This window comes from Carcharodon carcharias, chromosome 21 (assembly GCF_017639515.1).
Source record: "Carcharodon carcharias isolate sCarCar2 chromosome 21, sCarCar2.pri, whole genome shotgun sequence".
Classification (NCBI taxonomy): Eukaryota; Metazoa; Chordata; class Chondrichthyes; order Lamniformes; family Lamnidae; genus Carcharodon; species Carcharodon carcharias.
The window spans coordinates 78,858,238-78,876,036 of NC_054487.1; the positions used below are offsets into that span (position 1 = coordinate 78,858,238).

At 42.6% G+C, this 17,799-nt stretch overlaps 1 protein-coding gene across 1 annotated transcript in view; it reads left to right on the forward strand.

Annotated features, from left to right (window-relative positions):
* The window catches only part of nt5dc3 (5'-nucleotidase domain containing 3), a 35,639-nt gene that overhangs the window by 12,153 nt on the left and 5,687 nt on the right, over positions 1 to 17,799 (forward strand). Inside the window, exons 4-12 of the mRNA XM_041216182.1 lie at positions 1,079 to 1,134; positions 5,763 to 5,853; positions 9,311 to 9,448; positions 10,649 to 10,709; positions 11,814 to 11,916; positions 12,083 to 12,184; positions 12,305 to 12,386; positions 15,952 to 16,038; positions 16,528 to 16,668. Of these exons, the coding sequence (XP_041072116.1) occupies positions 1,079 to 1,134; positions 5,763 to 5,853; positions 9,311 to 9,448; positions 10,649 to 10,709; positions 11,814 to 11,916; positions 12,083 to 12,184; positions 12,305 to 12,386; positions 15,952 to 16,038; positions 16,528 to 16,668 (861 nt within the window). The remainder of the gene's footprint in view (positions 1 to 1,078; positions 1,135 to 5,762; positions 5,854 to 9,310; positions 9,449 to 10,648; positions 10,710 to 11,813; positions 11,917 to 12,082; positions 12,185 to 12,304; positions 12,387 to 15,951; positions 16,039 to 16,527; positions 16,669 to 17,799) is intronic.

Genomic DNA, 17,799 nt, shown 5'->3' on the forward strand with positions numbered 1-17,799 from the left:
ACTTATGCTCACAATACCAGGAAGTCACATTGTTGTTTGATGAGAAACCAGAGTTGAAATCAACATAATGGTATTTGCTTTAGAATCTAGATCAAAGTCTTTCAGCAGCCCCTCCTTTACTTTTTATTTACTCTTTCATGGGGTGTGGGTATCGCAGGCAACATTATTTGTTGGCCCTAATTGCCCCTGAACTGAGGACATTAAGTCAACCACATTATTGTGGATCTGGTATCACATGTAGGTTGGACCAGGCAAGGATTTCCTTTGAGTAAACCCAGTGGGTTTTTACAACAATGCAACTAGCTCTCACCTCAAGATTTTTATTAATTGAATTTAAATTTCACCAGCTGCCATGGTGGGATTTGAACCCACATCCCCAGAGCATTAGCCTGAGCCTCTGGATTACTAGTCCAGTGACATTACCATTACACCATCGTCTCTCCTTCCTAGAAGGACCAAGGACAGCCATCCCATTGCATGGGTACGCCTGCACCTCTCTTATTCTCTTCCAAGTCATGCACCACCCAACTCAGACATGTATTGGCTGTTCCTTCGTGATTGATGAGTCAAAATTGTGAAGCTCCCTGACTAACCACACTCTGGGAGTCCCTTCACCACACAGACGGCAAATGTGTTCAGGAAGGGGGTTCACCACTTTCTCTAGAGTATCTAGGGATTGGCAGTGATTGCAAGTGAAGCACACATCCCAAGAATGAAATTTTTCTTAAGTTACCTGTTATCCCACGCATAAACTGGAATTTTCCAGCCCCCCAACAACACCACCCCCCCCCTCCCCCCGCCTCCCCATGGCGGGTGCCCTACGGCAGGTGTAGTGAGCCATTCAAACTCCCATTCACTTCGGTGGGACCGGGAGATCCCACCAGCAGTGGGGGCTGTAAAATCCTGCCTGTGGCCTTGGCCATAAATTCATGTTGGTCGCAATTACAAACTGACTCCTGTGGAAGTTTGGCATTAGAATATTTGGATATATGCCAAAGCATTTTGTATAAAATAAAATTGCTCTGATAATCACTTACATATTTTAGAATGACAATGTGTCTTTTATTCAATTTTTTAGGGGATGGTGATGAAGATTGATGCCTTTCATTACATTCAGTTAGGAACCATATACAGGTATTATATCGATTAGAATTGTTTACTTTCTCTCTCGCTCGGCTTGACACTGGTTAAGATAAGTGGACCTTGTCTAGATGATCTGAAAGTCATGCCTTTTCTGTCCTTGCAGCATTTCATGATCTAAGGATTAATAGGTACCCAGAGTGCAGTAATCTGATTTGTGTTAAACACAATCTCACACTAAACTACCACACTTTGAGATACTAATATTAAATTCAGGCTAGGCTTTACAGACTACTGCAGATAATTTATTTATTTAGCATTAAACACATTAATTTTTCTGTGCTGATTAAGCCTGTAGTCAGTGCTAATCCCCAAGATGTTGAGGGTGGGAGATATTTGCCAATGGTGACCCTCTCTTTATGTGTACTTGAAGTACTTAATTAAACAATGTCCTTCACACAGTGTGTCTTAACAATATAATTAACATACCATTATTAGCACACTCACTCAGTTCATGGGTCCCAGCCCCACTCCAGAGACTTGTGTACGTTATCCAGGCTTCAAATCAGTACTGAGAGAGCATTGATGGACAGAGGTGCCTTCTTTCAGATGAGTGGTCCCATCCTGTGGACATTAAAGGTCCCCCGGTACTATTCAAAGAAGAGCCGGTGGAGATCCCCCAGTATCCTGGCCAGGGTTTTATCTCTCAAGCAAAACAGGTTCGCTGGTCGTTTACTTTGTTGCTGTTTGTGGGATCTTGCTGTGCGCAGAATTGTCTGCCACATTTCCCTAAAATACAGCAACGACTACATGTCAACAGTGTGTCATTGGTGAAATTCATCGTTGCCTCCAGTGTGCCAGCTCAGCCTTCAGACAACTGAGGAAAAGAGTATTTGAGGATCTCAAACTTGTGATTAAGGCCATGGTTTATTGGGCAGCAGTTATCCCTGAGCTCCTATTTGCTTCAGAGACTTGGACAACCTACAGCAGGCACCTCAAAACATTGGGGAAGTACCATCAGCGATGCCTTTGCAAGATCCTCCAAACCCGGTGGCAGAAAGGTGGTTCAACAGCAGCGTCCTCTCGCAAGCCAACTTGCCCAACATTGAGGTGCTAATTACTCATAACCAGCTCCGTATGCCTGGCACCAGATCTCTGAAGCAACTGCTCCGCTCAGAACTTGGTCGCAGGAGGAGACTCCCAGGAGGACAGCGTAAACTTTTTAGGGACATCCTTGAAGCATCCCTGAAAAGGTCAAACATCCCCGCTGACTCATGGGAGCCCCTGGCTGGTGACTGACTAAAATGGAGAAGCCTCACCCAGGAAGGTGCAAGTACATTGAAAGATTTTGTTGGGAATGTGCAGAGGGGAAGTTGAAGCGTCGGAGGGAGTGCAAAAACCCCAAACAACCCGCCGAGCACCAACTGCCCCACATGTGGCTGATTCTGCAGACCACACATTAGGCTTATCAGACGTCTCCAAGCCCATCGAATCAGAGCGGAAACAAGTCGTCCTCGACCCCGAGGGACTGCCTAAGAAGCGAGAGAAGATTGTAAAATTCGCTTTGAAATGCTATAGAAATACAAACTTGTTTTTTTTCTCCCCCCCTCCTCCTTTCCCATTTACCCCCTTTCTTTCCCTTCTTTCATCACACATTGTTAGAATTATCAAGATGGAGAGTGCTAATGCCAATATTTGCTATTGCGCTACAGTTATAATGTGCTTTATTTCATTCTGACGTTACATAGAAACATAGAAACTAGGAGCAGGAGTAGGTCACTTGGCCCCTTGGGCCTGCTCTGCCACTCAATATGATCATGGCTGATATACTCTATCTCAATGTCATACTCATGCTCTCTCCCCATACCCCTTGATGCTTTTAAAGTCTAGATACCTGTCTATTTCCTCCTTAAATATATTCAGTGACTTGGCCTCCACAGCCTCCTGTGGTAGAGAATTTGACAGGTTCACCACCCTCTGAGTGAAGAAATCTCTCCTCATTTCAGTCCTGAATGACCTGCCCCGTACCTGAGACTGGGACCCCTTGTTCTAGATGCCCCGCAGCCACGGGAAACATCATCCCTGCATCCAATCACTCCAGCCCTGTCAGAATTTTATACGTTTCAGTGAGATCCTCTTTCATTCTTCTAAACTCTAGTGAATGCAGGCCTAGTTGACCCAATTTCTGCTCATACAACAATCCTGTTGTCCCAGGAATCAGTCTGGTGAACCTTTGCTGTACTTCCTCTCTGCCAAGTATATCCTTTCTGAGGTAAGGAGACCAAAACTGCACACAGTATTCCAGGTGTGGTCTCACCAAGGCCCTGTACAGCTGCAGTAAGACATCCTTGCTCCTGTACTCAAATCCTACAATATTGACCTATTACAGTATTGACTTCAAACGGGAATTTAAACCTGAGCACATGTCCACAGATAATGCTGTAGGTACGATGCTTTGGGGTTACTTTTCATTCTGGAAAATCAATGAACAGCAACACTTTGAACAGCACATCCATCAACCTATGTGCAAAATACACTCCCGAGTAGACTTTCATCTTTGCCACCTGATCAGTACTCTGCTGGAGTCCTTTATCGGAACCACTCCATTTTTCATTCTATTGAATTCGGAGATGACTACGGAATCACACTTTGCCTTTTGGCTGCAGTCGCAATCTGTTAAAATAGATTTTTTAAGAACATAAACCCTGCACTTACTCAAGCTAAAGTGAAAACTAACAATGATTTCTTTCTCAAGCCTGCTTCTGAAGTTTTAAGGAATGGGTACAATTCCATCATCATCAGCTGCCCGGGTAGTAATCTTTTGGAGCCAATCATCGTCCCATTGTAGAACCTGGCCGATATTTGTCCTGTTGATGTCAGTGAGGTTGAAAAGCTAGAAACGGTGGAATCCCGAAGAGACTTGAGGGTCCAGCCACAGATATCGTTAAAATGTCATGAACAGGTACAGAAAATAATCAAAAAGGCTAATGGGAAGCTGGCCTTTATATCTAGAGGATTGGATTACAAAGAGGTAAAAGTCATACTTAAGCTTTACAAAGTCCCGAGTAGAGCACACCAGGAGTACTGTGAGCAGTTCTGGTTAGACCAACTTAATAGGGATATATTGACTTTAGAAGGTGTGCAAGTTTACCAGCGTGTTACCTGAATTCCCAAGGGTTAAGTTATGAGGTGAGATTACACAAACAGGAACTGTTCCCTGGAATTTAGAAATGGAATTTAGGATGACTTGACAGAAGTTTTCAAGATATTGAGGGGAACAGATAGCGTGAATGGAGAGAAACTATTTCCGCTGTTTGGGGGAGTCTAGTGCCCAGATTTTAATGGTTGAAATGGGTATTGGGAGTCGGGAATTTTCCCAATTCCACAATCTCGTCTACGCCCTGGAGGAGCCCGTCCACCCTATTTTCATGTCGGGGAGGCGGGCAAGTGCTGGAGACAGGCCCACTGCCTCCCGAGGCAGGCTGGGGGCAGAAATGGGCCCAGAGATGGAGGTGGGCCAATGCTCTGTGGCCTGGTTTTGAGGTACATCTCTATGGATGAGAACATTGGCGGCTAGAAACAATAATTAAAGCAATGTGGATATGTTTTATGGTCCCAATCCTCACCCCGCTAGACCCCCCCTCAAACCCACCCTTGCCCTCTTATCCACTTCATCCATCATATCCATGCACTCCCCATAAACCCTCCCACCCCCTCACACATGCACCCAAGGACTCTCTTTTGGCTCCATGATAGCACGTTGCAATCCCTTCCATTGAACTGTTAAGATTAAAGAAAAATTAGCCGAATAAGCCATTGAAAAGAAAGACCATTCAAAGCCCTGTCAGCCCTGCCTATGGTGACACCAGTACACCTCAGGTTGCATGATGAACTGTAAAGACGGAAACGTCCTTCCTACCTCCAGGGCACAGCTTATGACCTCTCACATCCGGCGTAAATCAGGAAGCCCTCCCGATCATGGCCGCCCCCATGGAAAGCAGGGGGGGGAATAGGAGGATCTGCCATCTTTAAAACGGTGCCGACAACTTTAAACAACAGGCGGTCGGGGTTTCCCACTCCGGTGAAAATAACCAGCACTGGGAATGGAGACAGGACCTCCGGACGCCATTTTCTCCAGCCAGGCCTCCCTTCCAGTCCCAACTGGGACACTGAAAACCCAGCCCTAGGACAAGGAGACGTTGTCTAGATAGAGAGCCAAACCTTTCAGGGGTGAAATTAGAAAATCCTTCCACCCATAAAGGGTGGTAGAGTTTGGAATTTGTTTCGGCAAATGGCAATTCCTGCAAAATCAGTTGCAATTTTAACTCTGAGACTGATAGATTTTTGTTATCCAAAACTATTGAGATATGGAGCAAGGGCAGGTATATGACGCTGGGTCGCAAATCAGCCATGATCTTGCTGAATGGCAGAACAGGCTCGAGGGGCTAAATGGCCTCTTCCTGTCCGTATGTTCTTAATGGAATGAATCGGGGGTGGTTTGTACAGTGGGAGGGTGATCCACTCTGCCAGTTTACCATCCAACTGGGTGAAAGTGGAAATCTACCAAACTGCCAGCCAATGTTGCCCTGCCACCCCACCCCCCCACGCCGCCCCCCCCCCACCCCATCAACATGGACAACAATCCTTGAACTAATGCTGAGATCTTTCTTTTTTAACAACAGGGGACTAAGTCCAGTTCCAGATGAACAAGTTATCGAAATGTATGAAGGAACCCATGTTCCTTTGGAGCATATGAGTGACTTTTATGGCAAGGTAAATGCGTTGAAATTTTCTGCCTCTGGCCTATTTTCTACACTGCTGCTGAGGCAGGCTGATTAACAAAGAATTATCTGATCGCATAGAATGATGCAACGTAGACGGAGGCCTTTCAGCCCATCGTACATTGTGCTGGTTTAGATTTTCTTAAGAATGTTCCATTTGCATGCTAATTTTGATGGTCAAAATATCATGGACCGTATGTAGGATTGTGTTCTCGGTGGGGGCAGGCGTCCAACTGGAGTTGGGAACACAAATAGATCAACCACGAACTTATTGAATGGTAGAGCAGACTCGAAGGGCTGAATGGCCTACTCCTGCTCCTATTTTCCTATGGAAAGGCTCCATGCAGTGGGAAGCTGTAAATGGAAGGATCACATTTTCCTTCAACGTGGAGCCTGTCCTTTCTGAGACCTCTTCCTCTAAAGTTGGCCTGGTTCATTTGGTAGCACTCCCCTTGTCCATAAGTCAGGAAGTACTGTACTTCATGTAATTCTGATCAGAATATCATGGGCAGTAATGATCGCACTTAGAGAGGGTACTGTGGAGATTTATGAGGATGCTGCCAGGACTGGAGAATTTTGGCGATGGGATAAGATTGGACAAGCTGGAGCTGTTTTCTTTGGTACAGAAGTGGCATAGGAGAGGTTTAATTGAGGTATATAACATTATGAGGTGCCTAGATGGAGTATACGAGAAGAACCTATTTCCTTTAGCAGAGAGGTCAATAATTGGGGACATAGATTTAAAGTAATTGGTAGAAGCATTAGAGGAGTGTTGAGGTGAAATATATTCACCCAGAGGTTGGTAGGTGTCTGGAACCCTGCCTGAAAATGTGATTGGGGCAGAAACCCTCATCATGCTTACAAGGAACTTGGACGTGCGTTTGAGGCCGTGACCTATAAGACTACAGAACTAAGCTAAAAACAACAAAACTTGCATTTGTATAGTGCCTTTAATGTAGTAAAATCCTCTAATAAGGGGTGGGACAGATGACCAAAAACTTGACCAAAGAGGTAGTTTTCAAGGAGTGTCTGCGAGGGTAAGAAAAAAAAGAGAGGTGGAGAGGTTTAGGGAGGGAGTTCCAGAGGTTAGGACCTAGACACTTGAAGGCATGACTGCAATTGGTGGAGCGATTTAAAATCAGAGTTGCTCAAGAAATGGATGAGCACAGGTATCTCGGAGGTTGTGGGACTGGAGGAGACTAGAGATAGGGAGGGGAAAGCTAGGAAGGGATTTGAAAACAAGAATTTTAAAATTGAGACATTTTTGACTGAGCACCGAGGAAGTGGGATTAGATGAATCGTTCTTTTGCAACCGACGCTGACACAATAGGCAAAATGGTCTCCTTCTGTGCTACAAATTTCTACGAACCTATTACGTTGTAGGTCCAAATCTCATTCAAGAGCTTCAGTATTTAATCAAGGTTAAGGCAGCAGTTTGATATTGAGGAAGCACTGAATTGTTGAGAGATCCCATTTATTTCTCTGATTGTTCAGATTGATGATAAAGATTTTGTTATTTGAGGACCATTGCCACCAAAAACACGGATTAGAAGATCATTCATCTCCTTATTGTTTTTGGGACCTTGCTTGTATACAAAATGGCTGCTGCATTTGCCAACATAACAAGAATGACTACTCTTCAAAAGTAGCGAGTTGCCTGTGAAGCACTTTGGAACATTTGAGGTATACTATTGGCTGGGATTTTCCGGCCCCATCGACCTTTGGTGGGATTGGATGATCCCGATGTGGGGCGGGGCTGGAAAATCTCGCCCGTTATTTCTTTAGAATCATACAGCACAGAAGAAGGCTGGCTGGCCCATTGTGCCAATGCTGGCTCTTTGAAAGAGTTATCCATTTCGTTTAGCAGCCCCTGCTCTTGTCCTATAGCCCTGGAAATTCTGCCTTTACTAGCATTTAACCAATGGCTGGGTTTGCTGCCAATGCCGCACATAGTGCGGTTGTATGCATGGCCGCCATCTTTACAGGGGGCAACGTGCAGCAGGATATATGTGCAGTCATCACTGGCCCTGGAGTTGCAAATATTACAGCGCCGGCAGCATCAAGTTAACGCTCTTAACAATCCCTCCATTGACAGCTCACCCGAAACATCACAGACAGGGCTGGAAAGAGCAAGTGGCAAATGGGACCCACTCTGTCCGCTCACCCTCACCTCCAACCCCCCAATTAAAATGACACGTCTCATTGGTGTCGTTTTTTAGAAATTTATTAAAAGATGAAATATCGAACGAAGTGTCTGGGGGGGGAGAGAGAGAGAGAGAGAAAGCAGGAGAGTTAGAGACAGGGAAATGGCGGCGGTCCGAGTGCGCATCCACTGTGGGGCTTGGGAACACGTGGAATTGGTTGAAATTTCAGACCAGCCATTTATTTAGACCATTAGAAATGGTCCACCTGGTTAAGTATTTTTCTGGTATAAATCATTTTGGGGCTACGTGGGTAAAGAAATAAGATGCGTTATTAAAAGTTTGAAGACTGCCAGAAAGAAGCTGTCACGCTTTGAGGGTAGATATGTGTCTCCTGAAAATGAGGTCATTTGATTCTGCGCATGCGCATAAGCACGGTCAGTGGCCATCTTGCGTTGGAGGGGTTAGTGTTATCCAATTCGCTTTTAGAAGTTACAACCGAATATGCTTTCATCAGCCTTATAGTGCATTCCTGATCATAACAACTCGCCATATTTAATAAATATCTCCTCACCTTCCTTCTGTCTATTTTGTCAATAATATTAAATCTTTGTTCCTGACTCTCCCGCCAGTGGGAACATTTTTTCATATTTAAACTATCGAAACCTTCCTTAACTTTGAACACCTCTATTAAATCTCACCTTAACCTTCTCTGTTCTGATGAGATCTCAAGGTGAGGTCAAACCAGTGACATATAAAGATTTAGCAGAACTTCCATTTTTTTTACTCTATGCATCTATCTATCTATGAAGTCCAGAATCCCGTGTTGTTTTCTCCTTCAAAGATTAGTGTAAGCGAACCCCTAGATCTCTCTCTTCCTGAACTTCCTTCAAAATTGTGCCATTTGGCTTAATTTGATTCTCCACGTACTTCCTTCCAAAATACCTCATTTCTTCTCTCCTTTAAATTTCATCCCCCCTGTTTCTGCTTATTTCACCTGTTTCTGCCCTTCTGAAGCCTGTTACTAGCCTCCTTGCTGCTTATTATATTTCTGGGTTTTGTGTCATCTGCAAACTTTGAAATTATGCCCCACCTGTTCAGGTGGTGAATATTTGTACTGAATGTAGTCAGCTCCCTGCACTAACTTGCTTTCTTTCTGATTCCACTTTATGGACCAAATTCCAAATGTGTGCCGCACAATTTTAAGGAATTCTTTCTTGTGAACATTTTAAAAACTGTTTTGAAAATATGTACTGTTCACGCCGTCCAGCGAATTTTGAATAATTTTACGTTATTTTGTTTAATCAGAGTTCACATGGCTTTACAATGAAGCAATTCATGGACATTTTCTCATTACCAGAACTGACGCTGCTTTCCTGTGTCAATGACTATTTCATCAAGCAGAACATTGACTTTGAGCCAGTTTACCTTTATAAGGATGTTAAGGTAAGATGCAAGAGGCATTTTATTGCCAGTGTGATGTCCTTATTCGCTTTCCTAGCAGAGCTTTAATACTTTGATTCAGTTGACATGCAAACTATTGAAGCGGTTTGCCAACTGAAATTTTTGGCTGATGGTTCAGTGAACTAGTGGTACGACTTGAAGTTGAAAGGTCGTGAGTTCAAGTTCAAGTCTTACTTGGTCTGGGGTAGGGTGAAAGTATGGGCCCGTCCTGCTGGCAAGAAGTATCCCCTGTCCGCTGTATAAAGTACAGCTCACAAATTCAAGTAGCCACTGATTGCTCCTTCCCCCACCCACCTCCACATTCTGATTTTCTGACCATTTATAAGTAACTGGGTCCGTCATTGAACTTGGCTTAGTTGAGGCTGCAGAATGGAGTGCTGTTTAATAATTCATCTTGAGGCAGAAAGGAATTACTGATAAATCCAATCTTAGGATTCAACATATTTGTATTTCTGAAAAAAAAAACACATTTTTTTGTCAAACCTTTTCGCCTTGCACTCATCAGGACAACTCGTAAGAATACCAAATGTGAAAGGGACAACAATTTGTTCTATATGAGAAGAGGGTGCTGATTGGTTAGCAAGTTGATTGAGGAGAGAGTGCTGATTGGTTAGCAAGTTGATTGAGAAGAGAGTGCTGATTGGTTAGCAAGTTGATTGAGAAGAGAGTGCTGATTGGTTAGCAAGTTGATTGAGAAGAGAGTGCTGATTGGTTAGCAAGTTGATTGAGGAGAGAGTGCTGATTGGTTAGCAAGTTGATTGAGGAGAGAGTGCTGATTGGTTAGCGAGTTGATTGAGGAGAGAGTGCTGATTGGTTAGCGAGTTGATTGAGGAGAGAGTGCTGATTGGTTAGCGAGTTGATTGAGGAGAGAGTGCTGATTGGTTAGCAAGTTGATTGAGGAGAGAGTGCTGATTGGTTAGCGAGTTGATTGAGGAGAGAGTGCTGATTGGTTAGCAAGTTGACTGAGGAGAGACTGCTGATTGGTTGCTCATATAGTACAAATTGTTGTCCTTTTTACATTTAGTATTCTTGCGAATTGTCCTGATGAGTGCAAGACGAAAAGCTTCAACAAAAAAATCTTTCTTTCAGCAAGACTCAAGTTCTGTACTACCAAACGACTATATTTGTTTTTAATAGCAATTGTGATGAAGATTCATATGCTTCTCAATTCATAATTAACAGGAGGTGATCCGAGATGTCCATGTGAAAGGAATATTGTATGGAGCAGTTGAACAAGACATTGGTATGTATTTAATCAATTGTGTTGTTCAAATCATGACAATATTTTCATGACAGACTGATAGCATAGTGATAATGTTAAAGGATTAGTAACCCAGAGGTCTGGGCAAATGCTCTGGAGACACAAGTTCAAATCCCACAATGGCAGCTAGGGGAATTTAAATTCAGTGAATAAATCTGGAATAATAAACTAGTCTCTTTAATAATGATTACTACTGGATTATCGTAAAAACCCACCTGATTCATCAATGTCCTTCAGGGAAGGAAACCTGTCATTCTTACCTGGCCTGGGGTAGGGTGAAAGCATGGGTCTCTCCTGCTGGGTGAGAAGCCTTCCCTGTCCTCCATATAAAGTACAACTCACAAATTCAAGTATCCGCTGATTGCTCCCTCCCCGCCCCACCCCCACTCCCCCTGCACACCTCCACATTCTGATTTTCTGACCATTATAATTAAATGTTTGGAAAAGTATTGCTGTTGAAGCTTTTTGTCTTGTACTCGCCAGGACAGATGCAAGAATATCAAATTTCAGAGGAGCAACAATTTATACTGTATGAGAAAAGGCTACTGATTGGTTGGCAACTTGACTCTGGCTGAGGTATTACTAGAGAGCTATTGTCCCCCACACCTTTGTTTAATTCAAAAAAGGCACAAAGCTCAAGTTGCGTACTAAGAAGGGACGATTGGGAAAGTGTGGGCTTTCTGTGCCCGAATGTCTGATTTGTGCTGCTCCTAGCAAGGCTGATTTCTGACAGCTCAGACTTGTAAAATCACCCTGCCCCACCTTCCCATTGGCTAGGATTGGAAGCATCATTGGAACACCTGCCCATTGGTAATCAACACCACTGGCAGTCTAACTGCACTTCGGTGAGACAAACTTGTGTACTGAGTCAACTTGAATCTTGCCCGATAGAGAGTCTGTTTAGACAGCCCAATATGTTTTCCCTTGTGATCTTTGCAATTAAAAGCAACCTTGCTTCCAGCTCTTCCGTCTGGATTTGACTTGTGAATCGTTTTGCATTTTAATGTGTTGTTGAAAGCACTATGCAAAGTCAAATGTACTAGTATGTAAAAAAATAAACTCACTGGTACCTTTCTTTCACATCAGAAAAATACATATCTCATGAGGAGAAAACAAGTGCTGTGTTGGAAAGATTGATTGACAATGGCAAGAAACTTTTCCTTATTACAAACAGCCCATTTAGCTTTGTGTAAGTAACTTTCCAGATTCCATTATTGTATGAAAATGGTGATCTGCACTACAAATAGAGAAATGCCTAAATGGGACAAAATTGATTACTGTGCTGGCAGTAATTAAAATCTGAATTGCGACATGATTTTGATAAAGTTATAGTGCTCATGTTCCCTTTGATATAGTGACAAAGGAATGCAGTACATGGTTGGCAAGGATTGGCGTGACCTATTTGACATCATCATTGTACAGGCTGAGAAACCAGCATTCTTCAATGATAACCGAAGGTAAGTGCAATAGGATTGAACAGGAACAGGCTCATTGTCGTGTTTTAGTGGGTGGGAGCAAAATATGCACTTTAGTAAAGTTCAAAAATTTTTCTTAAAAGTTCTATTATTTTTCTGCAGGCCATTCAGGAGAGTAAATCAGAGAGATAAATTGCACTGGGACAAAATCAGCAAATTGGAGAAAGGTCAGATCTACAAACAGGTAAATCCCCTCATTTTGTCTTTAATTTTTTACCTGTGCTAGACCCATTAGTTTCATAAATGTTTATGGTTTCTAAGGCTGAGTGTCTGATTTATCATAAAATGTGATCAGATGAATTCTAAACATGTCTTAACATTTAAAAATGAGTTGATGTTAGTGAAAAATCATCTCATTCTTTTGTTTTTAATCTCTCAAATAATTGGAATCTCTGCTTTGTATGTCAAAATTGATAACAAAGCCACTTAATCTGTTTCAAAATCAAACAGTATGCTGTAGAAATTCTGTTAAGTATTTGACTGTGCGAACTACCCCAATTCACAGTATAACTAGTATCAGTGCAGCCTTTCTGTAGATTTATTTTTAGATGGAAGAGGTGACAGTAGAGATAAATGGCCGGAATTTTCCAACCCCTCACACTGGTGGGATCTTTTGGTCCCGCTGATGTGAATGGAGATGTCATGAAAATATTGTAATTTTCATAGTATTATTGTAATTTATTGCAAAGGTAGGTTAATAGTGGGGCTTGAATTAATTTCTCTGTGTGTAGGTATTTGTGTGTGAGTTTTAATTGAATTACAGACTGCTGGTCTGGATGCTTTGATGTATCAGAAGGGAAACTAGGTTTGAAATGCTAAATACGTAAACATAGCTGAAGTTTTAGAATGTTAGGTGTGAAGAACATTTGCATTTATAGGTCAACCAGAATTGTGAATTTCAAAGAGATGGTAAGGGGTTACACCGAGCCAACAGAGGCTAAGCCAAACAGTGGGCAGGATTTTCACATCAGCGAACGGGGTTGGGGGGGTGGGGCCCACTCGCCGGCGCATAAAATGACGTGCGTTGATGTTGCGCGGAACTCCTGACATCACCGTGCCCCATTTAAATTTCCAGTTAGGCGGGGGCACAGCAAAATCAGCTGTGGGTCCGCCAACCTGTCAATGGCCAATTGAGGCCATTGACAGTCATTTAACTAATTAATGGACCTGCCCGTCCAAGCTTAAGGTCGGCGGGCAGGCCAGGAACCCAGGCGGGAATTGGAAAAAGCATGAAACCTCATCCACGGGCGGGATGAGGGTTCATGTTGGTTTTTAAAAATTTAATTAAAGTTTTCACAAAAGTTATGGACGTGTCCCAACTCATGTGACAGTGTCACATAAGGGGACATGTCAGGGAATTTTTTTTTTCTGTTTTTAATATTTTTTATTGTAGAGATGATCTCCCTGAGACAGCACTTAGCCTCAGGGAGATGATTGCGCTCTTTCATGTGTATGCGTGAAAGAGCGCGCACTCAGGTTTAGGGATTAACCCCCACCCGCACAGAGAGCGCATAGCACTTTAGTGCGGACGTCACACTGGGCCGGCCTTAATTGGCCTGCCCATGTAAAATGGCGCCGTGTCCCCAATTGGGGGCACCGATCAGAGGCGTGCCTGTGTGCGCCCGCATTCCAACTTTGTCCCCGACAGGGGGAGAATCCTACCCAGTGTGTTTATTTTTCCCAAAGATTACTGATAATATGAGTACTATGAAGGATTTACATTATGGAAAAAGTAAAGTTTCCAAGACATATTGGAACAATGTGATTTGCATTAACGAGGGAGAAACATGTATAAAGGAGCCAAGGTTATGTGTAAGGAAAGAAGGAATTCCAACGTCTAACAAGTGTAAAAAGCCTCCAGCCTCTACGTACCAAGCTGCTGTCTCCAGCAACCGAAGTTAAGAGAATTCATTTTAAATATCACTGTCTAGGATATTGTGTGCTTTGCCTGGGTCTGTTGAAATTTGTTGTTTTACTGTCTAAATGGGAATTGGATTAATTAGGGGAGCTAGGAGTTATTATAGTAGTAATTTGTAGACCTATGTATGTGCTTAAAATCATTTCTTTTATTAATAAATGTTTAATTTAGTTTTGTAAAAAACCTCTAAGACTCAGTAGACTTATTACTACTGAATTCAAGGCAAATTGCAAAAACAGTTGCGGTGGCTCTTTCAAGTTTCCCTCTAGGATTTGAGCAGCTCAGCATTTAACATCTTCTGTGCCATAACAGGAGATTTCAATGGCTCATCGGCCCTGCCGCAGAGAAACCTTGGGGGGGTGGGCTGGAAAATTCTGGCCAAATGTTTCCGTTGGCAGCAACAGTAGCAATGCAAGTGGTATTCTTCACTAACCAGATGCTGCCATCAAGCCAAAATGACGGTCGGTCTACTCCATATGTGAGTAATGCGGTATATGAATTTCAGTGCCGGTGCGATGCCTGATACGTAGGCTATACATCCCAACAGCTGGTGGACCATATCAAACATCATGTCTCCTCAGCTGTTTGCAATAGGCAGAGTACCAATTGTACTCAGCTAGCCCCTGCTTGTGAAACTTGGAACATTAGGTATGATTCCACAATTGGACAGCACTTGCTGAACAATCCAGAATGTGCTAAGAATTGCATTAACAACCAATTTAAGATTATCAGTCAGGTTCGCAATGTGGCTTACTCACGCATGCCAGAAGCTACGTATATTCATATGCAGGGGCCTGTCCTATGCAGATAAAAGGAATATGCCCAGGAATTGCTCCTTTTAAGTGTCAGGGAGAATAGTTCTCAGGTGCATTCTCCATGGCAACATCTCGACCAATCAGAATTGACTTGCCAACCGATCAGCAGTCCCATCTCAGGCATTATAAATTGTTATTCTCTTTGAAATTTGGTATTCTTGCGTCTGACCTGATGAGGGCAAGATGAAAAATGTCGGCAGCAAGTCTCTTTTTCACCAATGTTTCAATATGGTTTCCTCCTGCTATTTCAATGTTTTTGTGCTAAATATAATTATCCAATAATCTGAGTTAAGCAAAGTTAATAATGTAGCAAGGTGGGAATTTAAAAAATGTTTGAATAATCAGACAACTTAAATTAAGTAACTTAAGAAATGTAGGTTGTATTTCATTTTAGAAAGATTTATAATCTCTAATTGCTTGTAAAAAAAATGGTCTGATATCTCTCTCTGATTTTCACCTTATTTTTGTACATTGCGATATTTAAAGTAAGCGAGTATAAAACTTAGTACGAAATGAACACAATTCTTCTTACATTAATATGTCCTTTAATTAAAAGAATGGGATCCACCTCTCTACACTATACTAATAAAATGGCTCTTTTACTGCAGGGGGAGGTGGTGGCATAGTGGCATTGTCACTGACTAGTATTCCAGAGACCCAGGGTAATATTCTGGGGGTTCAAATCCCACCATGGTAGATCTGAATTCAATAAAAAATATGGGCTTAAAAGTCTCATGGCAGCCATGAAACCATTGCCTTTTGTCATTAAAAACCCATGTGGTTCACTAAGGTCCTTTTTAGGGAAGGAAATCTGCTGTCCATACCTGGTCTGGCCTACATGTGACCCCAGACCTACAGCAATGTGGTTGACTCTTAAATTCATGCATTGCATCTGCGTGTCAGGGTTTACATATTTATTTCTAACGAGGCAATTTCTTTTTGGGGGGTGGGGTGGTGGTGATCCTCAATCCTTAGTCCGAATTGCATTTTAATCTTGTAATTTGTTTTCATCCCAGGGCAACCTGTATGAATTTTTAAAGCTCACTGGCTGGACTGGCTCGAAAGTGCTTTATTTCGGGGATCACATTTACAGTGATCTAGCTGTAAGTGCAAACGTGCTACCGTTAAGTTGATTAAATGAAAGTAACTCTGCATTATACAAAATATAGCGGTGTTTATTTTGATGTGCATTTTAACTCCTTTGTCACATGCTTCTGGGCTCAGATAATTTTTTTGCCAGGGGGGTGGGGGTAACGAGACGAGCGGAGAGAGGCAGGAACACTTAGTTGGTATAATGGTCGGTGTTAAGCACGTTGAGATTGTGCCTCGCCCTCTTATGCTTTCTATGCTGGCAAATGGTTTTATTCCCAAAATCAAATATTCTGAGTTCATTTGAAATGCTTATTAATCAGAGTTCTACTGTTGCTGAAATTTATTTTGTGTGCTCACATAAAGATTAAAGTGCTCTCTGCTGTATTTGCAGTAAAAGTCTTCTGCCCCCACCCCAGAACAGAGGAAAGGCATCTTGTTTGTACTTCTGTAACTATGACTTGGCTAAGCTTAACTAACCGATGTCCTTTCTGTCACAAAAGGATCTGACTCTGAAGCATGGTTGGAGGACAGGTGCGATTATTCCAGAGCTACGGTCAGAGATTAAAACCATGAATACAGAGCAGTACAGTCAGGTGGTTGTGTGGCTGCAGGGTCTCACTGGGCTACTTGAACGCATGCAGGTAAGGCTTTACAATGCTGAATTTATGAAGATCAGGTGATCAGTGGTGAAAAGCGGGGAGATGGTGGCATAGTGGTAATGCCACAGGACTAGTAACCCAGAGACCCAGGTTAATGCTCTGGGGACACAGGTTCAAATCCCACTATGGCAGTTGGTGGAATTTAAATTCAGTTATTAAATCTGGACTATAATGGTGACCATGACAAGTATCTTCAATTGTTGTAAAAACCCATCTGGTTCACTAATGTCCTTTAGGGAAGGAAATTACCCTTCCTTACCTGGTCTAGCCTACATGTGACTCCAGATCCACAGCAATGTGGTTGACTCTAAATACCCTCTGCAATGGCCTAGCTGGACACTCATTGTAAAGGTAATTAGGGATGGGCAACAAATGCTGCCAGCAATGCCCACATCCCATGAAAGAATAAATTAATAAAAAAGGTAAATGAGAGGCAGTAGCATGTTTGTTCTTGGATGTCTACACAATAGATTTTGGATTCGGTTTCACGTCTATTATTCGCTCAGGCTGATGCAGGTGCAGCTTGGGAAGCTCAGGCCTGGTTGTCTGCCAATCTGAAATTAGGCCTCCAAGCTTGAATCCAATTGAATTGAAAATCAGTTTTGACAAAGAGTAGTGTGTTGGCTAGTTCTATAATCTAGAACAATTCTGCATTATCAGTATTTTGTCCTTCAGATGACAGATGCATTTTGATCATGGTCAGTGTGAACTGACGACATTTTCAAGGAATTTTAATTGTGATGTTATCTAAATTGATGGATGCAAATGAATTGTGTATCTCCTTCCACTGGCCTTTTGTTGCTGAGTGTGTTCAACATCATTAGAGGTCACTGGGTGAAATTCTGTTTGGCGCCGTGTTGAAATAACCTTAGTGCTGGGCCCTTGGAAATAATGTTGCCTCTGTTAACTTCACAAAAATGGCATCCCATTGACCCTTAACCTCCCCCCAGTTTCTGAGATGGTAACACAGGGCAAAAGCATTATTTGCTAAAAGGTGTGAACACCAGTCCAATAGTTCATGCCATAAGAAGCCATACTACGTCCATCAGATTTTCTTCAACCTTTCACCAGTATAAGTTTTTCATCTTGAGGTAATGTGCAATTGTAGGATTA